At 39.2% G+C, this 27,888-nt stretch overlaps 1 protein-coding gene across 2 annotated transcripts in view; it reads right to left on the bottom strand.

The window, feature by feature from the left end:
* The window catches only part of VGLL4 (vestigial-like family member 4), an 88,335-nt gene that overhangs the window by 19,887 nt on the left and 40,560 nt on the right, over window positions 1-27,888 (bottom strand). For both annotated transcript variants that reach the window (XM_009322001.1, XM_009321999.1), the window contains exon 2: window positions 6,769-6,958. In XM_009322001.1, coding sequence (XP_009320276.1) covers window positions 6,769-6,958 — 190 coding nt within the window. The remainder of the gene's footprint in view (window positions 1-6,768; window positions 6,959-27,888) is intronic.

Genomic DNA, 27,888 nt, shown 5'->3' with positions numbered 1-27,888 from the left:
AGCACGAAGAGCAGCGCCGCGGTACCATGAGCTAGGGCCTGCACGCTCACTGCCCCCCCCCATTTCATCATCCCCCGTTTCAGATGAGGTACCAAAAACTGGGGAGAGAGGGGGAAATGCTGGCTACCGATTAGAGCACTTACTTGAAACGTAACGATGGCCACGGCTGGTTAGAAGTAGCCAGAGGAATACTTTTCACCTTTCAACAGTACGAAATAATGCCATTTATTCGGAGTCAGCACTCAGCAATTTTGCAGGAATGAGTTAAAGCCAGTTTGCATGTTTTTGTAGCACATTACGGCATGAGAGAAAATGAAAGGAGACTGTCCAGTCCAGCACTTTCAGTCTGGGGAAAAAAATTTACTTATTCAACTAGAAATTAATGTAACGTTTTATTCCAAATCTTACCCTTACAGAGTCATTGTCTATAGCAACCGTGTCCATAACATTCTAACTCTCAAGAGCGCAACTTTCTAGTAAATGGTACATCTGTCAAACTGCAGGAAACATCTGGGAAAATGCTTAAATAAAAAGAAGTGAGATGAAACCTTTGTTTCCATACGCTTAGGATATACATCTAGGATACGTTTGTAAACGTTACTGGTTCTTTTCTTCCTCTTGCTTAGCTATCAGACTTCTGGATTGGTGTTGAATTTCACCCAGGTGTAGATACATTTGCGCAATGTAAAATTTCCCTTTAATGAAAATGCAGAAGGGCCCCCTGGGTAGAAAGCCAGCACCGGGGCTGGAGGGATTCGCGTTCCGTTCCTGCGCGCACAAGGCCTCCTCGAGGCCTCCGGCAAGCCTGTGGTTCCTTGTGCCGGTGCTGGTGCCTCTGCACAGTGACGACACAGCTTTTTGCTTCACAAGGTAGCGTGGAGCCTTAACGCCCTATCCTCCTTCACAAGAGAAGGAAAATGGAAGTGGAAAACGGTGTATCAAGGCAGAGTTCTGGAGCTAGCTAACAAAACCTTTCTGTTTGCAAGTGGAGACACCTGAACTGACACTGCCTGATTTTTCACGTACTTAAAACATAAACCCAAATTTTGACAGATCAGGTCTTTCTGTGAAGGACCGATAAGCTATCTGTCATTTTTTAGCCCTGAAACTGTTCATAACAAGCATTTCACGTGCGCTTGGCTACACCCTCCTGAACTGAGAGGGACTTGAGTACTTTCTGAAATTTCCCCTCGGATACGAACTTTCGCAAAACTCAGCGTTAAATATTACCTCAGATATATGAGCTCTTTCAAGCCCGTCTCTGAAAGTTCAATTTAATGTGCATTTGTTGGAAACAATTTAAGAATAATTTTGTGTAGTGTGTGATTTCTGTTAATAAACAAGAAAATACGTCCGATTGGTTTGGCCCATCATTCAAGCAATGCATACAAGAAAAAAAAAATTAGGAAAGGCAGTTTGAAACCTGCTCTGTAATCCTTTGTCCACTGTAATCAACAAGAGCCACACTGCAACAGTTCCACTGGCAGGCAGTACAGAGGATTTCAGCTTCAACAGGACTGCTTTGAAAACACCAGGTTTATCCTAAAATACTTCAAAGGCATATTCGTGCCGAGAGAACTGAGTGAAGATGCCTGCAAGCAAACGAGAGACATTTGGGGTCTTCTGAGTTGTGTGCGTTGGGGTTTTTTTCTCAATTCCAATTTGTGACAATAAAATGACAGTGTAAACATACTTCTTAATACCACATGAAGTTTGGAACCAAAAAAGCAGTAGTTAGCAGCAAAGAACTTTTCTGAAAACTCCCACACTACCTCTGCAACCCAGTTCTAAATCTTTTCAAGCCCTGCTTGGGGCTGGAGCCAGCCTCCACCACAATGGGGACCTGATTTTCTGCAGAACATTTTCACCCTGCATTCTCAGCTGGGGTCAGGGAATGGTAAGGAGGAAGGTGAGAGAGTCCTTCTCTAATAAGGAGCGTGGTTTATCGAGTACTTCAGATCTTACTCAAAATTCCTTACTTTGAGCTACTACAAGCTGGAAGAGGACACAGCCGACCATGCTCTCAGCAGGAGGTTGGACAAAATGACCTCTTAAAGCCCCTTCTAACCTGAATTATTCTATGATCTTCGAATCCAGGTAACTTTCAGGACAGCTTAAGACAGATTTTTTTAAAAAGGGTGCCAAGGTAATTTCTATTACTGCGTCATTAAAGTAAGCAAACTTCATTGGATATTCATGGTAAGGAAGTTATGAAATACGGCAGCTTCCAAACTCCAGGAATCTAGCCTGGCTTTATGGATCAGATTTGCCATGATCCTTCACTGTAACAGAAGTGAAGACGCAACCTAGAATTTGAAACAGAAGCGTCTGGGTCTCTATGGTTATGTCCAAAATGAAACATCATCTTATGCGATACACACTAAACTACCTTATTCATGTGTTGACCTTTCTTTTATTGCAAGAAAAAGTCAAATTATATATCACACAAATCAAGAGATGATTATTCCTCAGACACCTACATAACAGCTGCAAATTTTTGCCGTAAGATGATTTTCATATAGAAATTAATTTTCATTGCGATCCTAATGCCACCAAACCAAGCAGGAATTGTGACAAAGAGACTGAGAGGAAAATACTCCATTCACAAGCCTGCTTGTCCCAAACCAAAAATGCTTCCAGCCTGAGGTACTCTACAAGGGACAAAAAAATAGCCCCCTTCCAATACAAATTCAAATGGACAGTTTCACATATAATTTTACCAGTAACACAAAATCTGAATCCTTTTGAAGATGTCAGTGACATCAATTCACTTCAACCTTAAATATAGTGATTTGATCCCACAATTGGCTAGCATACAAACTATTTTTAAAATTGCTACACCACAAGTTTAAAGTATTGGCCATAACCGTCCCTTGCCCAAAAGCAGTTAAGAGTTACATATTTGCTAGCTCCTACTAAAAATGAGAGAAGCAAAACCAGGCCAGTGTAATTTCTTTTTTAAAAAACAAAATAAAACAAAACTTTGTGCTCCTTTACTCACTTCCTCGTTTCCTTTGCTACTTGGCAAACAAAATGCCCTGAGAAGAAACTGCTATCGGACTCCTCCGTTCCCTGCAAGGACTCTTACGGCAGAACTGATGCCCGCTGGGAAAAGGCTGATGTCAGCTCTTAAGAGCTCCCTGCAAGGATAAGGAGGCCTTTGTTTTCAGCTGAACTGTGAAAATGAGAAAATGCCTCCAGCCTGACAAACAAGAAACCCACATAACGTAGGTCAGGCCTGAGACCTTCACTTAAAGGTACAACACGCTTCATTCACGTTCCCCGTACACCGCAATGCCCAGACAGGAGTTCATTTGACACGGGACTTGCCACGAAATGCTAAATGCACCTTGGAAATGTAACAAAGCAGCTTCGTTTGTTAAGAAAGACTGGTATAGCTTTCCAGCCACTTTACCCATACATAAAGCGCTTTTAATTCTTATATAAATCAGGTTCCTAATTACTCTTCTGTAAATCAAGGTGAATTTAGTGAAGTCATATGAAAACAAAGGCATGTTCCAGCTTGAGGCTTAAAATAAACTCGCTTCTCCTTTACAAAGCACCAGAAAATAAAGTACGGTACAAAAAGCACATTCTAATTCAGCAAGACTGTACTTTAACGAATGCATTTTAAGTAAAACGTCTGAGGGACATACAAGAAAGTGCGAAAGGCAAATAAAGAAGTTTCATATTGCAATGCCTAGGTTTTAATTTGGGGTGGAAGTATTCGTTTTTCCCAAGTGAGGAGCTTATGGGTGTAATTTCTGTGACCACAAAAATACAGAAGCTGTATACAGTCCAGTACACTGCTGTAAGTAAGGTAGGCAGTTTCACATACTGATTTTTAAAATTATTTTTTTTATCCTAAAGCTGAGAGTTATCTCCTCTGAAAAACAGAGCCTTTGATAAATCATTCTTTGCACAGGAATTCCATTACATATTTTAGAAACACAGTAGGATTTCCAGGGCATTTGATTCACTCCACTCCAGAGCTGACTGTACTCCAGTAGTTGTGTTTCTCCACGGTAAAAGTAAACATACCTCAGTGCAACTCAAAGAACCTAATCAAAGAAGATACATCGGGGAGTTGCACCTGAGCAGGGAGTATCTCAAAGCATTCCATTTCAGAAGAAAAGGCTGGCATCACTGGATTTCTAACAAAATATCAAAGCATTTAAACGGATTCATTCCCACCAAAGCACAGTGACTGCGATGCTTGGGTGCTGGTACCTAAGAGTTAACAGCCAATTGCTAACAAAAGATACCAGCATTTCTAATGAACGACAGCACACAATTCTTGTCCTATTTAATTACATTTCCAAGCACAATATGCTGGTGTTAAGAGGATGAATATACAACTGCTTCACAGTTCTACCAACGCAATCACAAAGACCCAAATGTCTGAACACGAGCTGCTCATGGTTATAAAGACTTCTGTCTTCCAAAGAAAGAAGGTCTGCCCATTCTGGGCATTTAGAATAACTGAAGACATTCAGCCAGAGGAGGATGGATTTGAACACCGCTATGTGGCAAAGATGTCCAGTCTGTAGCCCTAATATTGCCTAGGGCAGCTATGCCCAGGAACAGTTTTTGTACCATCGACTCTTTTGTCCTACGCTTTCAGGGGACTTTGTCCTGAAAAGTTCAAAATACATAGACTCCAAACTTCATCTTTATAGTCCAAACCACAAAAATGTCTTTGCTAACACCAAAGATATCGTGCCATCGAGTCTCCACATTATGCTCCACATCTCTTATGGATTTGGTTTTCTAAATTGAATGCTGTCAAACTGACACTTCTAGAACCTCCGAGTCACTACAACGTGACTGCCATTATTGTGTTCCCTAAAATATTTCTTTCCCCAAATCTACTGTCTTGTCTTTAGTGTGAACAAGTCAAGCTTCTACAACACACTTCCCATCTCCAAACCAGAATTTTTAGGACAGTTCCACAGTTTGAGTAATCCATTTCTATTGTTAAACCAGAATGTCATAATCCAAAAAAGAGGGAAAAATATGAAAAACATTCGAAAAAAATAACTTCATTGGTGGTGGTGGCAGGGAAATGGGAATAAAATTCAGAGAAGGTTTGTGAACTGTTTTGATATATCTGAAATTTACAGATAGTCAGCTATTTCAGATATACCACAAAAGTTTTGAGTTTTTGTAATATTCGGTTGAAAGCATATTTTCGTATGGCCAGATCAAACTTATAAAACAAAGTAGAAAAAAAGATGGCCTCATGTTTGCTATTTCAGATGATTCATCTGCAGTAGATGGACTTAATCTATTTCAATTAAACTATCACATGAACACTAGGCAGGCAACCAGTGCTTTTTATTATTAGAGGAAAAGATGCACATTTCATATATAAAATCACAGAAAGAATCTATGGAGTAAAAATGTACCATACTGGATGAGTAAAAACGTACCATACTGGGAAAGATCAGATAGCTTTAAAATATATCTAAGGGATCACATGGAATAACTGCCTGTATCTTTTAGTTTTGAACCTTGGTTGCATGAGTCTGTTTGGTTCAGTCTTCATTACTTTTATGGCCTCCACTGTATGAAGCGTTATAATGTACGTAACTGCCAGCTGTTTTATTTCATCACTAGCAAATGAGTTTTAAAAAAAAAAAAATCACACCTTTTCCCACAAAGTTACATAATAATTCAGAAATGCCATAAATTTCTTCAGTTGTCATGTATGTATGCCACAGAAATACAGCATACGGTTCTTTCCAATACCAGCATTCTCGGCTCCAAGGAAAGGCTATAAAGAGTTAAGTTTTTAGGAGAAAGAACAAGGTACGTTGTAAATGAGAAGTCTCTCTCTGCTTGTGAGCTTTTATTGTTTTGCATTACTTCAGTGCTGGATTCCTGATTTGTAACAAATTCCAAGACTGCAGACTACAGGCCCAGCCTCTGACTAACACTATGGTGATTTATTTGAGGATAAATACCTCTGTCCGCATCTTATGACTGAACACAACAGTCCACAGCAGCGTGGAATGCGAGGAATGCAGAGGCTGCAGGAGCTGAGGCAGCAGAGAAAGGCGCACAGCTATCAGGCTGCCCTGGACTGCAGAACTGCTCCGATCACTTCCTCCAGTCAAGAATGAAAGGAATTCTCTAAGCCTGTACTTCATGCCAACCAGACTTGCATTCCCAGGAATGAGAACGCAGCAAGAATGGCATCTGATGATTACCCAACACATGCACCTAACTCATCGACACCTTACCTGTATGAAAAATTCCGCATCTGACTGTCAGAGCTGCGGTGCAATCATTTAAGTAATGTTTAGCAACAACTGCAGCTTGCCCAGTTGTCAAGGCAGACTACAGAGCAGCTGGCTCGCAATCTCCTGGCCTCAGAAAAATGCAAAGCGCTTCTGTTTCCCCTCCTTCTGCTTCCCCACCCCCCATCAGCAGAGAGTACAGAGCGCTCAGAATCAGGGGAAGTGAAAGGAGCAGCTTACAAAGAACAAATGAACAATACTTTAGAAATTGCAAGGTGAATATGTATGTTTTACTATAAATAGTCAAGTTGGGCTAATTCCTGTTACTTCATGCTGCACGAAAACAAAAGAAAACAAGAAGTCGCCCATCTAATCACACCAGCCTTTGTGCAGATCTTCTATACAAACTGGAACAAAGGCAAAATCTAGCACAAAGTCTTAGACACAGTATGATTTTAGCACACACAAAACTAAGAGGATAGCATTCAATTCTAAGAACCAGAGGCAATAAAAGCAAGACACTTACAGATGCGGATTGAACATTCGACTCATTTTAGAAACATGGTCATTTTCACAGTCTAGCTCATCATCCCCTTGGTCCATGCTGAGCTTTCTCTTGTTGGGACTGATAGGAGGAGGGCCTGTCCGATGGTTGGTTAGAGCAGGGGATACTGGAAGAGACTGCATTCTGGGCTCACCTCTTAGAGCTGCTTCACCTACAGGAAGAAGACAAGCGAGAATGAACACCGCAGGGAAAAGAGAGGTAAAATAGCATGCTTTTGAAAACATTCTTGCAGAAAAATGTCCCAAACAGATGTCAAGTCTGCACAGGCACATTTAACGTGGTTGTAAGATAAATACGGCATCATAGACCATACTTTAGTGCTTTATGCTGGAATAAACAGTTGACAAAAGGTAATATGAGAGCGGACAACTCACCCCAGATGATCTGAAAGGTTGAGATAACACATCTTTCCAACAGCATTTTTATTCAGAAGCATTCCTTCTTACAAGCTGCCATTCCAACCCTGAACTTTCATTACCTCATTCTGCAAAGCATGACTATTCGCAATGAAATACACTTTGTTCATTTTCTTATGGCTGTGGTTATAAATTCCAGGGCTACAGTTCACATTTATGCCAAATATTCAAGATCTAAAACTGAACAAACGTTCACATTCTCAAATTATTCCTTTTATACAAAGCTGTCCAAAACAAGCTTGTCTGGTATATAACTATGCAAGGTAAAAATTAGGGAAAAAATTGGAACTTGCTGATGCAAGTCTAAGTTTGTCCTTAAATGTCCTTCTCTATACTTTTAAACTATGTTCGGAGCAACGAACAAAAGAGCATACTTCTTCAGCACAAGAATCACAAAATTTCCATTTTAAGAATGCTGATTTTCAACTAGACAGACTGCTGGTACAGTACTGAGTAATTATAAATTTTATATAATCTAACACCTATCAGAAAATGCCATTCACAGCACGTGGGAGCTGTGTATAAATAATGCCAGAAATAATACAATTAGCTTGCGCATAAACACATTCACATATTGTTACTAAGCACGCATTAAAGCGGGGCCAGAGTACTTTCACCATTTCAATTAAATGTCTCACTAAACATATAGCCTAAAGCACAGTGCTGCATTTCACCAACAGTTACGGACTTTACTGGAACTCACATCCTTACAGCCACAGGTCATATTTAGACTTGTCATATTTAGACTTCATAGGGATTTAAAGATGTTAAAAAATGCTTTTGGGGCTTCATAAGGGGCTTGGAGAGGAGCTAAATTAATCAGGGTTACCTATTCTGGTAATATCCCTGAAATAGCCACTTTTGCTAGAGTTTAAAATTTGTATTTTTCCTACACTGCCAGAAGCATTTTGTTTTCTACATGGCCATAATTTCCAGAACTAAAATTAGGATAAAGTTAACTCCATCTACAGCCCTGAGGTACCTGACAATGGAAATCTTTGTATGCCACCACACATTTTCACATCATCGCCGAGGCAGATGATTTATAAAATGCTGCCCTAATTCCACACACGACAAATACTATTTTGTTGGAAAAAGAACGAGTGAGGAGAAAACCTCCTGAATGTTTACCAGTAAAAATAAGCATTTTGCCAATTTAGTCAGCATAATATAAACTAGCAAATATACACTGACCTACAATATACCACAAGTCATGATTTCTATTAAAGACTCTGGCACCAAATCTAAATAGGAACTTTCCATCTCAGCTCTAAATAGTAAAAACTGTGCTCTGCTGCAAATGCTCTAAGACAGACATCCAGATCCTCTCCTGTTTGAAAAAAATGAAGCGTTAATTGGGAAGCCCCCCACAACCACTCTAATGTCACAAGAGTAGCTTTTATCAAAAAGACCTCTCATATGAAATAATCTTCAGATCAGTAAAATTTCTGCATTTTTTCTTCAGCCTTTACATTTTGCCAGTAGAGACCTCCACCTACATAGTGTTCATATTCTAAACTTTAGAAGTAAACCACATCATACCACTTTCGGTGAGGAATCTCCCTTACTTCTATCTTTGAAAAAAATAAGTTAATACCAATGTCAAAAGATAAAACTTTCATCAACTAAGGTTTGTGATACTTTCATCCCACCCATAGCGCAATCACTCTTCTCTCTGCAGTATCTCAGATCACTTCTGAAGACTCAAACACAAAATTCCATTGCAGGAATTACAAATTCCATGTAGGCACCTAACTCCTCCTGACTTCTGAGCAACTCCTGACAGGAACATGGGCAATTTAAATATCCATGTAAAGCTAACTCTGGTGTTTACAAGACAAAAATCTCTAGACATTGCCCAATTTAGTAAGTTAGAAACTTTTCCTTTTTCCTCAAACAGTGACTAGGAGCCTGATACTACACAATTACCTCAATGGAGTTTTTTTTCTTTAAAGCTATAAAAATTCATCTTATTATATGTATGGTAACAAGAGCATTTATATATTAACATTCAGATTGAGTAGAAAATCTGGTGCAAATGCTGTTGCTATCATATGTTGGAATTAAAGAAACCCATTTTAAAGAAATTTAGCAAAGAAAGGAATGGCTTCTAATTCAAGCCTGTCAAATTTGGTAATGTAAAGTAACGTGGTAATTCCGCAAGGGACACCAAGGCCTTCAGATACCTTCTGGTATGTTTATCTGCAGCACCACAGAGCCCTTCGGCTAAAATTAATCAAATTAACACAACCTCAAACAGGTGGCAGCGGTGAGCAGGTAGGAGCAGCAAGAGCTCTTGCAGGACAGGCTGGAAGACATTGAGCACCTCCTCGTGAGAGGATGCAAGTGGCCAGTGCTCGACATCTTGTATAGCCCATCCTGCAGACACAAGGCAAGCAGAGAACACCACCAAACAAAAGAGTCCAGATAACAGAGTAAGATCAAGAGGAAAAATAACCCTACACTCTTTAGGGGTATAAATCGCATATTCATATACTGTATTTGTACTGCACCATGAGTTCTCACGTGGCCTGTAAGTTTGATTAGGGCTAAAACTGCTTTTTATTTAAATAAAAAGGCAACTTCTTTCCCCGCTCCTTTCCTCCTTACCAAACTTGAATTTAAACCAGAGAGGGAGAAACCACAGCAGAGTCTACCACACAAAATGCTGTTTTACTGACTACATTTGTCTCCCCCAGCTGACCACACTCCATGGTAACCAGACTAGCATCATACAACTGGCAAGACAACACTCTGATAAAACAACTGTGTTTTATAAAATTCCCCAAGTCCAAACTCCAGTCTTCAAAATTCATTACTGTGACGGCTTGTGTCTGCACTGCAACTGAAAGCAGAGATAGCAAACACATTTATTGTGCCTCTCATAATAGTCCTCTTTGTTTCAGTAAGCAGCTGGTGTAAGGCACTCCAGATCTGCTGCTTTCAGATAGTTCTACTTACAACTATTCATACTAGTCTCTTTTTTTTTTTCTCTTTTTTTTATTAAAACTTGTTGGGCAACATGATAAAGCACAGACAAGCTAAACAGAGATAACAACGTGACGTAGTGTCTGCCTATATAGCAGTACTGCAGTAGTGTACTCAGTTGACAGAAGTCCATGCAGTCAGCAAGAATGTTCTTTATTTTAACCACTTACAAGCCTAAACTGAAAGTGATTCAAATTAACACATGCAAACTATATGTTTGTAAAACCAGCATGGCTCTTTTCAGACGTATACACCACCAGGATAGTTCTCTGTAAACAGTGGATTTTCAACACTGTTTGCATTTCTCTTGCAGTTCACTCAGCAGTATCTGTGTCCCTACTGAAATGTCCATGCAATACAAACATCACAACAGCAAAAGTCATGTTTTTACAAGTGTGGATTTGATAGCAAGACACCAGAGAAGTCTTAAAAAATGTCTGAGAACTCCAGGAGTTACCAAAGACTGGAAAAAAAAAATATACACTATTTTGGCAGCTAGCTTCCTTCCTCTCTGACCCAGCAACTCAGTATGGGCTGCACTGAGACATGGCTACCATATCCTATTCCCCCTCCCAATTTCCTCTCTCCTGCTGGCTACTATTAATGCATAAACTCTGAGCATTAATTACAATCCAGAAATGAAAGGCTTCGTCTTTCCAACTGAAGATTGACATAAAACTCCTTGAAAGAAAATTCCAGCACTGCCCTTGCCCATTTTACTTTTCCGTTCTGCATCTGACAAATGGACTTGTCCACAAGAGTAAATTCCTGACCCATTTAACAACTTTGGGAGGAAAAAAATTTAAAAACATCGGTTGTGGTGTTTGTCAACAAGGTCCTTACCTTTAAGGTCTTGGACTGAATTACCATGACCTCAGGCCACTCTATTAATTACTAAAATCATGGGCACGAGAGTTTAACAGACTTTAATTAACGTGCATTACACCTTTAATTACCTTTTCCAATACCTCCATGCAGACAAACTCTCATTAGTAGAAGGAGTTGCCTCATGTTCTTAGGGCCAGAGATTCCCAGGAATCAGCAATACAGGAAGATCTTCAAGGGCAGTTTTCTCTACTGATCCAAGATCAAAATTTAGCTCTCGTGACATATGAAACATTTCTGCTGAAAAGCCAAGACATCCACAAAAGCTATATATATGTGTGAAACGTATATTATAAAATTAGTTTAATTTTATATTCCTAACATTCTAACAATCACAAGATTAAATTGCAAATAGATTGGAATGAATTTATAAACTATTGCATGTTTTCTTCCACTATCTCAAACACAGAAGTCAGTCTGTGCCAACATAAATTGGGATAAATGGCATAAAAATTCCAATTCGTGGACAAAAATCACATGATTTGAGATATCAAATACCAAGCAAGGGAGTCACCACAAATAACTCGATTCAACAAGTCATCAAAACAAGTTATCAAAACAAAAGAATCACAATACAGTACCGCAGAATTTATCTGCAGATATTGTCAGCTGCCTAGTTTGGGTATTACTTCACAGCATACTACACACTGTAAGAGGATTGATATCCTTGAAATTGGTGAAATTCCCCAGAAATTAAATCTGTGTGAAATAGTTAGACTACAGACAATATTAAAAGTATGTAATTTAAGGCAGATTTACTTCACTTGCTTGACAAAAGAAAATGAATTAATCCATTCAGACTCCTCAGTAGTAAATCTTTGGTTCATGAAAAAAGATACCCTAAGAAGCAGTCACAAATTATATTTATTTATATAATTGCTGAATACTTCTATAACCCCCATTCAAACAAACAAAAAAATCCCTCATGTAAAAACATCATTTTGTACCACTACTTTATTTCTGGATCGCAGTTTCTGTAAAAGATATGATTTAAGCTGAGCTTAAATAAGATTTAATTCTGGGAGGTAGTCTGCCAAACACTGTAAACAAAGTCACAGTAGTCTGTATTTCCTTTGTAGTATATAAAACAGGCCTACCTGGAGAGCACAATAAAATAGCAAACTACAGGAACAACAACAAAAAAAAGTATTAATGAGAACAGCCTAATCGTAAAATGCTGCTATGAAATTAGATCTTGGAAATATTTTTTATTATAATTGATAGATTTCTTTCAGCAGCCAACTTACTGATTCACTTCTCTGACACATACTTCACTGACTTTCTTGTAATATGACAAAAAGCTAATTTAGTAGAAACCAAAAAGTCACATACACATGTGCAGAAAAATTGGCAAAAGCCTGCTGTCATCCATTTACAAAACATACGAAAAGCACTTACTCCTGGAACCAAGCTCTGGCTACCACTGTGCAGAGATATGTATGCCAGAAAACCCATGGCCAAAAACAAAATACAGTGATTTAATCGACTATTCTGTTCTGGCTCCTCCATCTGACCATGCCTGCCAATGAGGGACACATTATGCTTGACACTGCAAGCAAGAACATAAAATAGTGACCTCTGCATTCAGTCATCTCCACCCGCTTTTTCCTCCTCTTTCGTTCAAAAGACTGCGCAAAGAAAAGAATTCAGGTACAGTGATATCGCTTGCAGAGTGCAGGCATGCTTGCTTGAGGATCCTTTCAAGAGACACATGTTGTTAATCAGAGCTGACTAGCACAGGCTAAAGCAGATTTCAACTTAATAGGTCTTGAAAATGCTGTATTACATACAAAACACTGAATTGCGACAGGCGGAAAGTGGCAAAATTGCCTCCCCAAACCTAACTGTAACTGTATTTGCTCCTTCAAATGTACTGTGAAAAACTGGCTACATCATCATATATTCTCTCTCATCGTATTGTAAAAGCATAGCTGTACAAAATAGCATATGCACACTCTCTGTACATAAATCGACTTACACAGATAACTGTTCTACAAACTGCTTCATAAACGTAAGAGAAGTAAAAAGTCTCTACTGACCACTTAAACTATGACTGAAATAAATTCTCCTCACTCTGCTAACCAGGTACCAATTGAAAGAGTCTCCTTTTAATAAATTTTTGGTGTTGAGTAAAAAAAGAAAATTAACTGAAAAAAGGATCTTGGTAAATAGGCAAGAAATTGATGGCATGGAAAGAAGTGCAGCAGATATGCCACAAAGAAAGCAGGATGGAATAAATTTTAATGCTCCGGTCTGGCAGAGCTCCTTAATATTTCCTCTGACAAATTTCAATTTTCACACCTCAACAGTTGTGACTGTGGGGCTGTGTTCAGTTACAAACCAACAATGAACTCGGGCTTAGGTCTAATTGTAGAGCATGAGACTACTTCATAAATTAGCAGATCTCCATTTAAGATAGCGTCCCATTTCGCTAACTCTTGCAGCACCTGCCCGAGCTGAAAGTCTAAAAAATGTTCCTTTCTTCTGCTTAGAGAACCTGTACTCATGTAAATTATGCCTAAAAAAAGATTCCAATGATCTGGCAGACAAGATTTAAATGCAGTCAATGCTAAATTACACTAATCTCCAGATAAACAGCACTAGGGGTGTCTACAATACTTGTTAACATCAATGTCAAAAAAGGATTTCCCTCAGTTCAAGACTGAGGATGGGTTTTTTGCTCAGAAAGCAAGGTTGCTTCCAAAAAACACTTCTTTCTGAGTCTTTTGCCAGCTCTCTCAGGAAAAACCTATATCAAACATCTAAAGTCAGTTAAGAGGGACTAAAAATTAACACAAGTTATCATTTTATGTTTGCTCAATGCATTACAGAGGCTCATATAGAAGAAAGGCAAACTGCCATGCTAAGTAGAGCTACCAAGTCCGAGCAAGTACAGAAAGCAGCATGTGCCTTCATACGGCGCGTACTTGGGCCACCCAGCCCTGCCAAACAATGCGGGGTTTGGTACACAAGCAAGATCTAAAGTAATTATAAAACAGTGGACTGTCCTACACAGATACATCGCCCCTCTCTGGCTAGCCTTGTCCTGTGACTGCATATGGCCAGATACGCACAATCCTTGTTCAGGTAAAAGCCGTGACAGTCAATATACTGGTACATAAAGGAAACTGTCAAAAGAGCACAAACAGCCCTGTGTTAGACACTTCAAAACTGACAATAATACCTTGCTGAATAAGCCAACAAAGGTACAACTCCTCAGATTAATGGTACTTCCTACGTAGAGCGCTGCAGATTACTTTTGTTTGGTGCAGAACAGCGTGACCCAACAAGGGCATCCCAAACAAAGGGGGGGGGGGGGGGGAATAAAAGAGAAAGGAAGACAAAGGGAGAAGCATCACTTACGTTTTCTGCAGAAAACAGTAAATTTCACATTCTTGTAGTTGCTTAGAAAACATGACATCAGTGTTTACTGGTCAGCAAAAGACATATGATCCATTTAATTACCTGGCAAAACATACTGCATTTTAAGTACTGTAGGTAGTTCTGGTGTATCCCTACACCGTACTCCATGTATAGTAATACTGAAATTTAGTCATTTAAGTTTCTTCTGTGCTAGGTAACATTTTTTCCTCCATGCAGTTGAAATCGCTAAAGGTTCTAAGCGAGTGTCTGTGGGCTAGACCCATGAAGAGAGGCGAAGTTCCATCAGTCTTGGTGCCTCAAGGTAAGACACTGTCATTTTGACCTTGTAACCTGGCTGGAATGCTTATGGGACACATACACTCGAGAAAGCGGGAAACAAGGACCATGATTGGTACCGTAATTCCTAATATAGGAAATAATTCCAGAATATGTAATTAAAACTACCACCACACAAAGTTTAAATAATAAATATATCATCAGAATTCAGCTTCCTTTAATTTATTTGCAAAACTATTATACAGCATTCTCTCACGTTTCTGATACGCAGATTTTAAAAGTTGCCAGATAAAAAGTTTTATTTTTATCAGTGTGATAATGTGATTTTATTAAAAATGTAAAAACACCATCAATAAAAAACTGTGAATGGAATATAACCGTAAATCAACATGTTGAAGACGTTGCTTTCCAAAACAATGCTGGTTTCCAGATCTAGGTGTTCTTTCTTTTGTCACCCAGCTAAATGACTTACCGCGTCACATAAAAGACGGGACAGCTGACCTGATCGAAGACTAGCCTGTCTTTTAGCAGTAACAATCAAAGCTAGAAGACCTGCCATCTATTTCAAAAGTAAATCAAAGCCACAGCAAGGTCACAACAGAAAAAATGGTTAGATTGGGTGCTTAAGCAGTATTTCAACATACTAAATGATACCTTGTAACTATGTATTTTCATGCAATGGCAAAGAGAGACAAATAGGAAATTCAATTTGCGAAAGCTCACATTTGAATAATACCTCCTAAGTCGACAGACAACATTTGCTACCTTTTTTTAGATACTGTTTCTGTTAGCGGACAGCAATGTAGATACTCAGGTCTAAAACAAGACCTTCTGCTCTGATGGCTGGTATTTCATGGATATGGTCCTGTAACATAAATTAAACTCTAGACTATTGCACTGGGTAATCAATGCCCCATGTGGATATGAGCACAGTCAGTACGTTCTAAGACAACAATGCTTAAAACATTAATTTTGAAATGGTTACTTGTAATGGCATCATATTAAAATTAAATCCAATACATTGTGCGCTGTTTCTTTCATAAGGATTTGAAGCAAAAGGTGCTATGCAAAGGTTAAAAAAAAAATATATATTCCACTTATTTATATTGGAGCCTATTTTTAGATATACTGCAAGCTTTTACTGTAGTTTACTATAAACATGCCCCAAACACCTTTTCTCACATTTATTCTCCTTTGCTACATGTGGAAAAATTCAGAGCATCAATAAAAATGAGCTTTCTAAAAGAGCTGCGAAATCTGACATCGCACTTTCAAGCAATGTTTCTTTTATTCCCATTTTATTTTTCCCCAAATTCCCTACCTGGAAGGTGGAAGGCTCAAGAGAGAGGATATAAATGCTGTATTTTTACAATACAAACACAAAAGCATATATATTAAAAATGTTAGTAGAAGATATGCGCACGTGGGTGGCTCCCTTCGGAATGGATTTGGAAAACAGTAGTGTCACTGTTTAGACCACTGTACTGTGTGCAAGTCCTGCTAAGCTTAGTGTTAAGTTCCCTGATTGGATTCCTATTAGTAGCATACAAGAGACCTCAACATGGTAAATTAAAAAAAAAAAAAAAAAAGGCCATAAAAAGCAAAGTAGTCTCGGCTACCGCATTTTCCCCATATGGCATGTGGCCAAGCAGTCAAATACCTGAAGCTGCTGCCACAGGGCAGGAGGAGATGGGATCGGAGGCAAGCCTTAATCATCACATACACACGGCCAGACAACTAGGAGCTGCTGCCACCTTCACAGTCACCAACATGATAATCTCTTCCTAAACTGAGGTGGAATGAGCAAATTACATTTGGCCTAATGAACACAGGAAAAACTTCAATTTCAGTTTTGGTTTGCTGCTACCTGATTGCAGCCTGTCTGAAATGGACTCAGGTATTTAAGGAACACAGAGCCCCTTCAACCAAGCTGGACATAATAGTGAAGACTTTAATCCACAGAATGTCAGAACAATTCCAGCCCATCTCCCACAAAGAATCCATTGTAAAGAACAAAATCCCTTTGTCCTTCAAAATGGGCTCCAAAATCCCTTCTACAGAGGGAAAGCAAGAGAGCAATGACAACTGTGCAGGGCAGTCAAGCACTCTGAATCCAACAGCCAACTACACAAACCATTCAGATGAAAACAAGATAGTCTTTTGATCATGCTATTTACATAGAAAATGAGGAGGACGTGTCAGCTTGCCAATTCCTTATGTGCAGGGTTTTACTGTAACTGATGGCAGTAGGCCAGGATATGACCCAGCCACTGCCTCAGCCAGTAGAAGAGAATGAATTCAAGCTCATCATAAGCACTACAAGGTTGGGTAATATAGATCCTTCAACCCACTGGCTTTGTATTATTCTGAGACACAACGCAACAGTCTTCCTCAGCTGTTGCTCACATGTAGTGTTTTAATAACCAAAAACTTGTGAAGGCTTCATCTTCTAGAAAAGCTCAGAGAACGGTGTGGCTCATGAGATGGAGAGGAAAGGATGCCATATAATTTCTCCAGGGTTATGGGTGCTGGTATGAAGAAACATACATAAAAAAATCCAAAATATTACCATTGTTCCTAAAAGGATTGTCTCCAAAACAAACAGGCACACACCACCACTAAGGAAAAGATAAAATTAATTTTGTTCCTCTGACACAGCAGTTTTTAATCTTGGGCTCATGACATGCAACTAAGATATGTAATTTTATTGGGGAAAAAAGACTCGCTATGAAGAGATCCACAGAAAAATTTTAGGTAACCACAGGGTACAAGACCTTGAAAACTGTTGTTCCACTAGAAGATTCAGCTGTGATAAATCTGGTACCAGAGAACATTATTATTCCCTCCTCAAAAGGACTGAAGATACTGGATCCGAATTAATGCTCCTACCCACTCCAATAGCCAGCACTACTACACAGCAACTGGGATTGATAGAGGTCAGATTCAGAGAGATAAAAGGGCAGACAACCCTTTGGTGCTAAGGGATAGATGGGAGCACTGTCTAAATCATAGCTGGACTGTTTATTTCACAAGAAGGAGGGTGGTTTATGGGGCCAAGTTGCAGGGTCACTTAAAATAAATGTTCTCTCCAAGGGGAAGCTAAGGCAGGAAAGATAGAGGGAGGGATTGTGTTTGCTACCAAGAAATTACACGCTGCCTGGACAGCCTTTCTCACAGTTTTCTGGGCATTGAGGGCAGGTTTTCCAGAACTCTTGGAAAAGCAAGGAACAAGCAGAAATTTGTATTTTTGAAGTTATCTTGATAGTCATGGGATCGCAGTGCGTGAGCAGTACCAAAGGTACACTCTACTTCTCAAAGACCTTTAATTAGGGCTTCGTCTTCCTCCCCCTACACCTACTAGTCTTTAGCTGAATCCCCCTTTTGATTAACTTAACTCCAGGCTCCTTGTTTACTTACTTCAAAGTTGCAGAAGCAAGTCATTCCTGACAAAACACAGAAAAGACAGGGAAGAGCAGATGGGTTGGTAAAACGAAGGTAACAAAAAATGTCAGTTGCATGTCTGTGTCCCACCATTCACACAACAGTAGCTCCACAGGATCCAGAAATTAAATCTCTCACTACATTACTATGATATCACTCCCCAGTTAATTATCTCTTAAATCCTTCCCCATTTTACTTGAATGATGTACATCCTAAACATTTCTGCAGATCTCTACCCTCCATCACAGATTAAAGATGTTCCACCCCATAATTAAGCAGGCACTCCATTAAATACCACTGTGAAGTTTTTAATGGAACCAAACAGCCACTTCAGTGGCAGTGAGACACTGTATTAATTAAAAAGGTTTGGAAGCACTGCTTCAAGTCATAAATGGTTTATCAGCTTGCCTGTTGCCAAGCCGTGCATTGCATGACCACAGTTGGACTGCTATTTAATTGCAGTTTCTTATCCCAACTCATCTTCTGAAGAGAATATAAAATTAACTGCTGGCATCAGTGGGCACACGCCTTTTATGCAACTCAACAGGCCTCAAATAGAAAAGAACAGACCTGCAGAGGTCCTGTGGCTCAAATAGGGGAACTTAAAATTCTTCCATCCCACCATTTTTTGTAAGAGCTCAATCCTCGTATCGGCTAAAAAGGCTCAACTACTTCCCCCGAAACAGATTTCATCATCTCAGTGTAGAAGGGGCCCACTATAGATGAACCACAGCCACAAGAGATTTTAGTCCAAAAGCTCCTGTTCCCTCCATGACTGCTGAGCAGAAAGCAGGCATCTAGTCCATAAATCATCAGTCCAAGTTTCAAAGATCATAGTTTTTATCTGTTTAGCTGATGAATTACAATTTTTATTTGCACATCTCAAAACAAACAGGTAAAAGCACTTTTTGTTTACTAACAGATCATGGTAAGGTTTAAGCACTGCAGCAAAGTATTAGAATCAAGACACTTTGAATGTTGCTGTCAGCTTTATCCCCGACTTACATGAATTTAACCAATTACAGCTCTTCCCCCCCCCCCTAAGAATAACATTCACTATTTATTTCATGGGGGTAGCTGAAGGTTGAATTAACTAGGCTTCTGTGAGGACTAGGATTCTGCAGAGAGGATTAAAATTATATCTATACAAATATATTACAATGAGTATTAAAATATTTTTTATCATACTTGCTTCTAAATGAACATATATATATATATATAAAAAAAATAATTGAGAATAACTGAGAAACACTTGAAACCAAATAGGGTAGTGTTCAATTTACTGTGCTACGAAGAAAAACTCAGTACATCCACAGATTAGCTGTTAAGGCAAGCATAAGGTACCTCAAAGCAGTTACAGTCTTAGAAATTAGGACTTTTAAGGATTTTTAAAGGAAGAGAACTTAATTTTTTTTGCTGATGAGCTAAGTTAGATACATTTATTATAAAACATTGATAAGAGAAGCTTTTTCTAAGAAAGAGAAACTAGTCAAGAATCTGTAAACATCATTGCTAATGTTAGAATTCCTATTTTTAACACTTGGTAAATAGCTCAGTATGATGCCTACAGCAAGACAAGAGCAAAGTGTTCACCTCTTTAACTGTAGCCACTGGTTTTAGGAAAAGCGTGCACGTCAGCATTCTCCCAGCTGGCTCTATGAGATTTAATTTACGCCGACCACAGAGTGACTGCGATAGCTCTCCGAGATGCCACAGCATGAAAACTGAAGGGTGGGTGTTAAACAAGCAGCAATGCACACCAGATGTCTGAGGAGGACAGCTAAAAGATCCAGAGCACAAGGAAGCATATTAAAAAAAAATCCCCTTCAATGCCATAAATATTTATACTAAATCCAAGAAACTGGCTGAGTTCAAACTTGTCCTATATGAATCATACAGCACTTCCCTCACCCCATCTTCATTTAAGTGTTCTGTATAAAACCACCGCAAAGGAGGTGCCATAGTTATGTCAACTTTTTTTTTCTATATGCTAAGAGTACTTTTTGTAGAGCTCCTGCTTTAGAACAGATTACTTTCCAAAGAATATAAACAGAACAACTAAATAGTCTTATTTTACTTGGCTAGCTCTTGTGTGGCATTTACTGGTCTTCCTAGGTAATTTAGATTCATAGAAATAGTTTCCTTTTGTCTGGACAACTTTGATCTTCATATGGCCATTTAATTACAATTAGCGACGCATCACAGAAGAAAACTCCAATTTAGTAATCTGGAGCCAAGAAACAATAATTTTCTGAAAGGTTCTGCTCTGAAAGTGTCAAAACCTGCTGATTTTACAAATACCTAAATTTACTTTTGGAGGTGAGAAATACTAAACATTAACAAGCAAGTAACAAAATTGGAAGTCATGATACCATCTCTAAAGGGCAACTGGAGTGCACTAATGCCATTTTTAAAACAAGTACTCATTCCCAAAAAGACAACAGCTATTCTAAAAGATCCACTTAGCAGCTTTGGTTTTCACTCTTCTTACACAAAGGACTGCTGGGCTGGGCGCTTCATAGATGGTAACTACAAAGGCTATTGCCAATCTGCTGTTCTGTGATTTTTGGTTAAAACAAGACATAATAAATATTTCAATACTGCCTTATATTCCTATACAGCAGTGCCATTCCTTCCTGGGCAAAAAAGATAGGCTCATCTATCTAGAGGTTTAATACCTCTCTTACTTCGAACTACAACCCACGTTTAAAGGCAAAAAAACTATTTCTGCATGCTGAGGAATAAATATTAAGTCTTGCAAACCAGGGAGGTGTAATGCTGAGTGGTTTCCATGCCTGCTCTGTCAAATGGGTTTCCAGGAAAACCTACTGCTTTTTAAACATAACTGGTTCCAAACTTTTCCTGGGAGAGCAAATATATTTCCTGGAACCTGCTAGCAACGTTTGGAAGAATAGGAGGAAAGTTATACACTACAATGCTTGGTTCTCACAGCTGACAAGGAACGCTCCAAAATGATGAGGAGTGAAAAAGAACATGTCTTAAAATAATCAAAGATAGACTCTTGTAACAATATGTATTATGAAAAGACAGGAGCCACATTTTTTGTGAAGGAACTAAGCTGGCACCTACCGGCTGAAGGCATACTTTCTTTCCTCCTCCTATGCCACAAAGGCTGTAACATTCCACTTTAGCCCAAATATTATCTACCTCCATCCACGTACTTTACATTGTGGATGATCTTTTCCTCCAAAGACAAAATGAGGCACAAAGTGTCACACAACATTTTCGGAGGGAAAAGCTGGACTGCACCATGCACTGCTATGTTAACGCAAGCAACAACACAGTTAAAAAGGGAAGAAAAAAGAAAAGTGTTACTTTAAAAAATCTGATACCAAACTGCGCCATGAAACTTACATAAAAGGAAACATTCTGAACTGCGTTTCACACTTTTGTCCCCCACATTCGTATTACTTTTTACCTGAGATTTTCAGGGCTTACATTCCTATTAAAACTAGGTATCGAAAGATCTTTGATAAAGACCCACCACCTCACTGAAGTTTCTGGATGACTTTTTCTTTGGCTAGAACCAATGTTGTGGTGGTCCCAGGAACAACATACTTCAATTTCACCACGGTCATACAAGAAAAAGCTGTATGGAGCTCAGCTAAAATGCTCCAAGCTTGCCTTACCTTAGAATCAGTGCCAAACTACTACTGATGTTAAGAATAGAACTCTTCCAACTCCATCCATCTGTAACATGAGGTTTACAAGTTGACAGAGATAACGCTAATTAAGAGCTCAACTGCCTGTTCAAAATTGCACTTGTGCTGGGTGATCTACAGCCTCTCTTTCCGTCCCACCAAGACTCCTAAGATACCTGCCAGTACACACCAAGCTACACGCGCCATTACAACAACTTGTAGAGATAGGCATGAGAACGTCGGCTCTTTCTTTAAAAAAAGCTGTCAGATGAAGCACCGAGGGAAATCTGCCTCCAGGAAATTAGAACTGTGCATCGTGGCACTCATGGTGTGTATGTTACTGCACCCACAGTCCTGGCATAGTGCTTATACAACAACATCTAGCAGTGCTATATCACCCAGTCAGTTACCTTCCAAAGCGCATGGCTTTTACTGAAAGGGAAAGGAAACAATGCCTCTGTGTGTCCACCAATCGTTCCATGCTGATTTGTAAAGTAATTTTCAGGGAGATGATACAGACTGCACGATGAAGAAAAAATTGGCTGGCTTTAAAAAAGAAATTAAACCCAAAACCACTCATGATTCCTTAACACTGAAAAAGTATAATACCATTTTTGTAAACACTCCTCCAGAAACTTGTATTCGTCACTACCTCGTACTATTATCAGTGAAAAATTATAGGCTCTGTCCTGCTGGATTATTGTTAGTGTAAACAACTTTGCTAAATTGCTTGGCACACTGTCTGCATGCAGCATGTTAAAACTCTGTAGTCTATTCAGCCAAAATCAAATATAAAGGCCCATCTGTATTAATCCTCAAGAAGAAATTAATAGACAACTATTTTCATGCAAAGCAGATATTTAAAAAAGGCAAAACCAATACATATGGATGAACTTTTTCATTCATAATTTCAGATGCCACACAATGAAGACTGTTGTTTAAGCTGTATTTTTTCCTCTAACAGTTCTCCACACAATACAGCGCATTGTTCAAACTCTGGAGCAATTTAAGCTTTTTCAATGTCTCCTGAAATCCCTGGATTTATATCCAAAGAGACCTGGCACTGTAACAAATTTGACTTGTGAGTAACAAGTTACAGCCTTTAAGCAAACTGCTCATTAACACAGAATTCAACTTACTGCTACAAACCTCACTACCTTTTATCTCAGAAAAAATGTGCTGCCTATCTTATCTATCGAAAGTTGTGGGATAACCCACTATTATATTTTTTTTTTTTAATTTCCTTGTTTGAGTTCTCAGTACAAATGCTGAACTAGCATCAAGGGCGAGGAGAACAACAGAACTCCAGGGAAAAAAAAAATGCTTAAGTATGACCTAAATCTACCCTGCCTTTGATGAATGAGGAAAATAAGCTGAATTTTGATGTCAGTACTGAAAAGGATATTCCCAACTTCATGCTAGGAGGAAATGAGTAAGAAAAGCCCAACTGTGAAGTTGGAGCTCTTTGTTTTTTCCTGAAGATAAAAGACACTGAAAAAGCAAAACCCACAGAATGTTCTATAAATGGGGAACATTCTGTAGGTGCATCTTAGTTTACATGACTTTGAACAGAAATTTGAACAGAAATTTTACACTGCATTATAAATAAGAACACTTAATTCACCATGAAGGAGATTTTTATCCCATTTATTATTCCACTAATTCTATTAAGAATAGTGTTAAAGTCATTTTATATATTTAGAAACTAAACCAAACTTTGGAGTTAATAGGAGAAACTGATGTTACAAACCCAGAGTAAAATGCAAGGTCAGCAAAGAAAACTGATGGAAACTATTCTTTAGACCTTAAGAAAACACGTTACATTTCATTAAAAAGCAAATGAAGTTAGCAGAATCTGTTTCAGTCTCCTTGTTTGATATCAAACATCTAAACCAGCCTTTTTGGGAAGATAATACATATATTCAAAATGCCTTGCAGTGCCCTAAGAAGACATATAGCTATGCAAGCTCAGTGCTGTAGCCAACTAATGCTTCATTGTTACAGGAAGTCAGTGAAATAATTATGTTATATGCCACTAACTAATGTAAGCTGTCCTGAAACCAAAAAGGGGTGTTTTTCTACAAATCTGGATCCAATTTTCTTCATTAAAAAAAAATCCAGTCTTCTGGACTGTCCAGAGAACTCTGTATAACTATTTTGAGTGCTCCAAGTCTCATAACATGCCTGGGGGATTTCTTAGCATCTTATTGCATTTCTGTATACCATTCCCAGCACAGCAGTTTCAAGCCTTGAGAATGCAGTAATAACACAAAGCATTTGAAAATGGGAGAGAGAGGAAGGCAGGCAGAAATCTGCCTTCCAACACACAACCATCTGTACACTCCCCTCCGATAAACAACAAAATGCAACAAATCTACTTGGAGACTGCACTTTCTCATACATACTCTGTTGGAATCGAGGAGCCAGAACTTGCTAGACTGCCCCTGCACTAGTCAGAGAGCAGGATCACCTGTGATTTGTTTTGTTTAGCTCTGAGCCCTCCTGCCATTACCTCACACACAAGACTCTGGGAGAAAGAATATTCAGCTGAAGTTAAGTGAGTTTCCATTGCAAAACAAGATGCAGATGTTCCACCTCTGAATACATGCCCGGATCAAGTGCTTGTCATTTGATAGGAAGCACTGGGAATGCCAGACTGGTACAGAACGGTTCTGCTTCATGGCCTTTGCACCTCAGCGAGGACAACAGTCTCCCAAGAGTTTTCTGATGTCTCTGAGCTCATTAGGAAGAAAACAATGATAAGAAAGCACTACTCATTAAACTGGCCATTGATCACTGGCAGCAAATGTTTAGTAGGAGGTTATCAGATGTATTCATGACGCTGAGTCAACAATTCCCTCATTATTTCTTCTTGTCTTTCTTATCGCACCAAATATATTACAATACATTGCTTGAAATGGTTGATCATTGCTGATGTAACTGTCACTTTCCCATTGGCAAAGACTAAACATTCTCATTTGAATGATTTAAAAATCTTCTTTCACCGGAGAGGGAGACAAAACTCAAATGTTCGCTTTTATGCGACTTGTTAAAAAAAACACCACGTTGTTAAAATTAAGATTTTCCTCCAAAAGCATCAATCAGAGTGGAGATTATCATGGGGCATCAAGAGGTGCTCAAAGCTAGTAATAATATTAAGAAAATACTCAAAAGAGTACAAATTATCAGTATAAAACAAACAAGCCTGAGGAAAGGAAATGGCTTTATTCTACGGTTCAAAGTTATGGAGCCCCATTCAGGAACCCCCTCACCTCATCACTGGTTACAATGCTTTTGCTGGCCGTGGCTGTCTTAATTATATGAGTATGCAGAACTTGCCATCATATTACAGAATCACAGAAGTGTTGAGGCTAGAAGGCACCTCTGGAGATCATCTAGTCCAAACCTGCTCAAAACCAGGCTCAACTAGGGCAGGTTGCTCAAGGCCATGTCCAGTGGGGTGTCGAGTATCTCCAAAGATGGGAGACTCGACAACCTCTCTGGGCAACCTGTGCCAGCGTTTGACCACCCTCACAGGGAAAAAAAACACAAAAAAAAAAAATTTAAAAATTCTTATGTTTGAGAAAACAGTCAACTTCAGTTAAGGTTCCATACTACAAAGCAGTCAGCTAAATCTGCAGCACACCATTACTTCTGGACGGTTAATGGGAGAACTTCGAGATCTCCCATTTCCCCCCCAACCTCAACAAAAGGGCACTTTTCTGTCCATAAAGCAGATCCCGTCTATATTAGTCGCCATTCGACTTTCTTCCCGCAGACCTCCACTGGGTAAGCCCAAATCAGAAATATGGTTTATGAACTAAACAGCACTCTGTCAATAAATGTTCCCATACTCACTGGAGCACGATCATGAATGACACTTCTTAGGAACAGAATGAGATTAAGACATAGCTGAGGTTTCCTGCACCTACCAGTCAAGGAAGACTAACCAAGTGCTGGCATTAACTCAGTAGCCTGAAGCTTGCAGATAACAAATTGCTATCTGTAACTCTTGCTGGGCAAGAAAAAGCAGGACTTGTCTTGGGATGCAAATTATACTCTTCTCCACGTTGAACTAAAGGGCTGCCAAATGCACACGATGGAAGAACTTTTCCTATTTCTTATGTACCAATACATCTCTTATCCATAAGCTGCAGCTACAAATCAATGGCACATAGTTCCAGGGGCTTGTGCCAGAGGTGAAAGATTAAAACCGCTGGTAAACCTCATAAAAAGATAATGACACACTTCACCAGCATACCAATTATCTCAATAAGCAAAAGCAAGTGTTTCAAGAGAGATTCTAAAGGAATAAGGAACCCGTCTCATTTATTTCCTGTAGTATACAGGTCCATACTTCTTTTCTCTGAAATTACAAACCGACTTTCACATCATACAATGTATTTGTATCTTACCCTACATCTGCAAAAGTACTTTTCAGGAAGGCATCTGTTTATAAGTAGTTCAAGTATGACCTTCAATAAATCCTAATTAATTGAGTTTGAAAGGGCACTTTGTTGTCAATATAGTTACTACCGCAGCAGTGTCTTTGAAAAGACAAGATCCATCACTGCTGACACAACTCACTCATAAAATAAATACTATGGCAGAGGCATGGAAGATCTGTAGGCATCTCTAAAACACCCTTCGAGTTCACTGCAGATGTTGCCAGTGTTTATACTTTTTAAACCACTGGGATATAAACACCTCACTATAAACACCACTGAAGTTTTGCTTTGCTTTTCTTCATTTTGCGTGTGTTTATTTTAGTGTTAAAAACGTTAACTTCCATAATAAGGGAAATAGCAACAGATGTTTAAACTAAACAAAGACTGCTATATTAGAGCGTATTCCTTAAGCTGTTCTTTTGCTTTTGAACTATTAAAGCTAAGATCTGGTTAAATAACAATTATTGGAGAAGAGGGTGGGGGAAAAAGGGGCTGGAAAGAATCTTCCGTAAATATTAGGCATAATTATAATGAATTGAACTAATGAGCCAAAACTACAGTTTTTCTGCCTTAGGCAACAAAACACTCAGGAACATGTACCACGTAAGTAGAATTTTATGCAAAACTTCATGGTCTTCCATCAGAAGTTGTCAATTGCTTTCAAATAAAGCACTGGTAACTACAGGGAGCAATGAAAAAGTTAAAGGACCCTGCAAGTTGTTGGCTTGGTTTTTTTTAAACTAGTTTTCTTGCTGAAATGAAGAAAGCACGGGATAAGAAAGAGCTTGAAAATTCAACTCTATTGAATCCCAGCTCTGTATTATTCAGTACTGATGGGCAAGCTCCATCTTCTGTAAAAGAGCTTTATTCAAGTAAATATATACATATTTGTGCAGGAAAGAAAGAGAAAAGAAGAGAAAAAAAAATGAAACCGAGATACTAGCAGTTCTACAGGGAGCCCCTCCACTTCCCAAAGGAAAGAAATGTGGCCGCGCTGATTTAATGATAGAAAAGATGGTATTTTCCAAAGTGAGGTTCAGCTCCCCGTCCTTCTGGCCTGGTCTTTTTCTGAAGGGTATGAATAGATAGCTCCTAGTCCTACGTATACTCCTTATTGTTTCTTCCCTGACAACTACAGCAAGTTTATTTTCCAAACGAAGAGGGACAAATGTTCCTGAAAGATTTCTGCAATGCTTGTGTGTGGCTACAGCAAAAACAGTTCTACTGCCAAGCTGAATTAGCTCAGTGGTGCCTTTCTCCCCAGCCAAAGCCAAGCCATAACCACGTCTTCAAACTGCACGTAGGTAAAACTCCGCTAGATTAAGGAACTGATTTTACCCCGTTACCTCAGGCAACTTCCAAACAGGACTATTAATGCTCGCAGTATGAAGAGCTAACGCCAGCCTACGTTGGCTGAAGTAAAACGCAGAGCCCGGCGAAGAGAAAAGAACCTACGTTTTCCAGCTAAGTTGTGTAATTCTTTCCCCAGGGGGCCGGAGCGTGGGGTGGTTCTTGGGAAGGAGGGGTGCGGAGGAGGGGGAGGCATCTCCCAGCCGGCGCTCTCCGGGCCGCGCGGGGAAG

Source organism: Pygoscelis adeliae, unplaced genomic scaffold, assembly GCF_000699105.1.
Source record: "Pygoscelis adeliae isolate BGI_AS28 unplaced genomic scaffold, ASM69910v1 Scaffold304, whole genome shotgun sequence".
NCBI classification, from domain to species: domain Eukaryota; kingdom Metazoa; phylum Chordata; class Aves; order Sphenisciformes; family Spheniscidae; genus Pygoscelis; species Pygoscelis adeliae.
The sequence above is the reverse complement of the archived record's forward strand: the minus strand, read 5'-3'. Positions and strand labels throughout refer to the sequence as shown.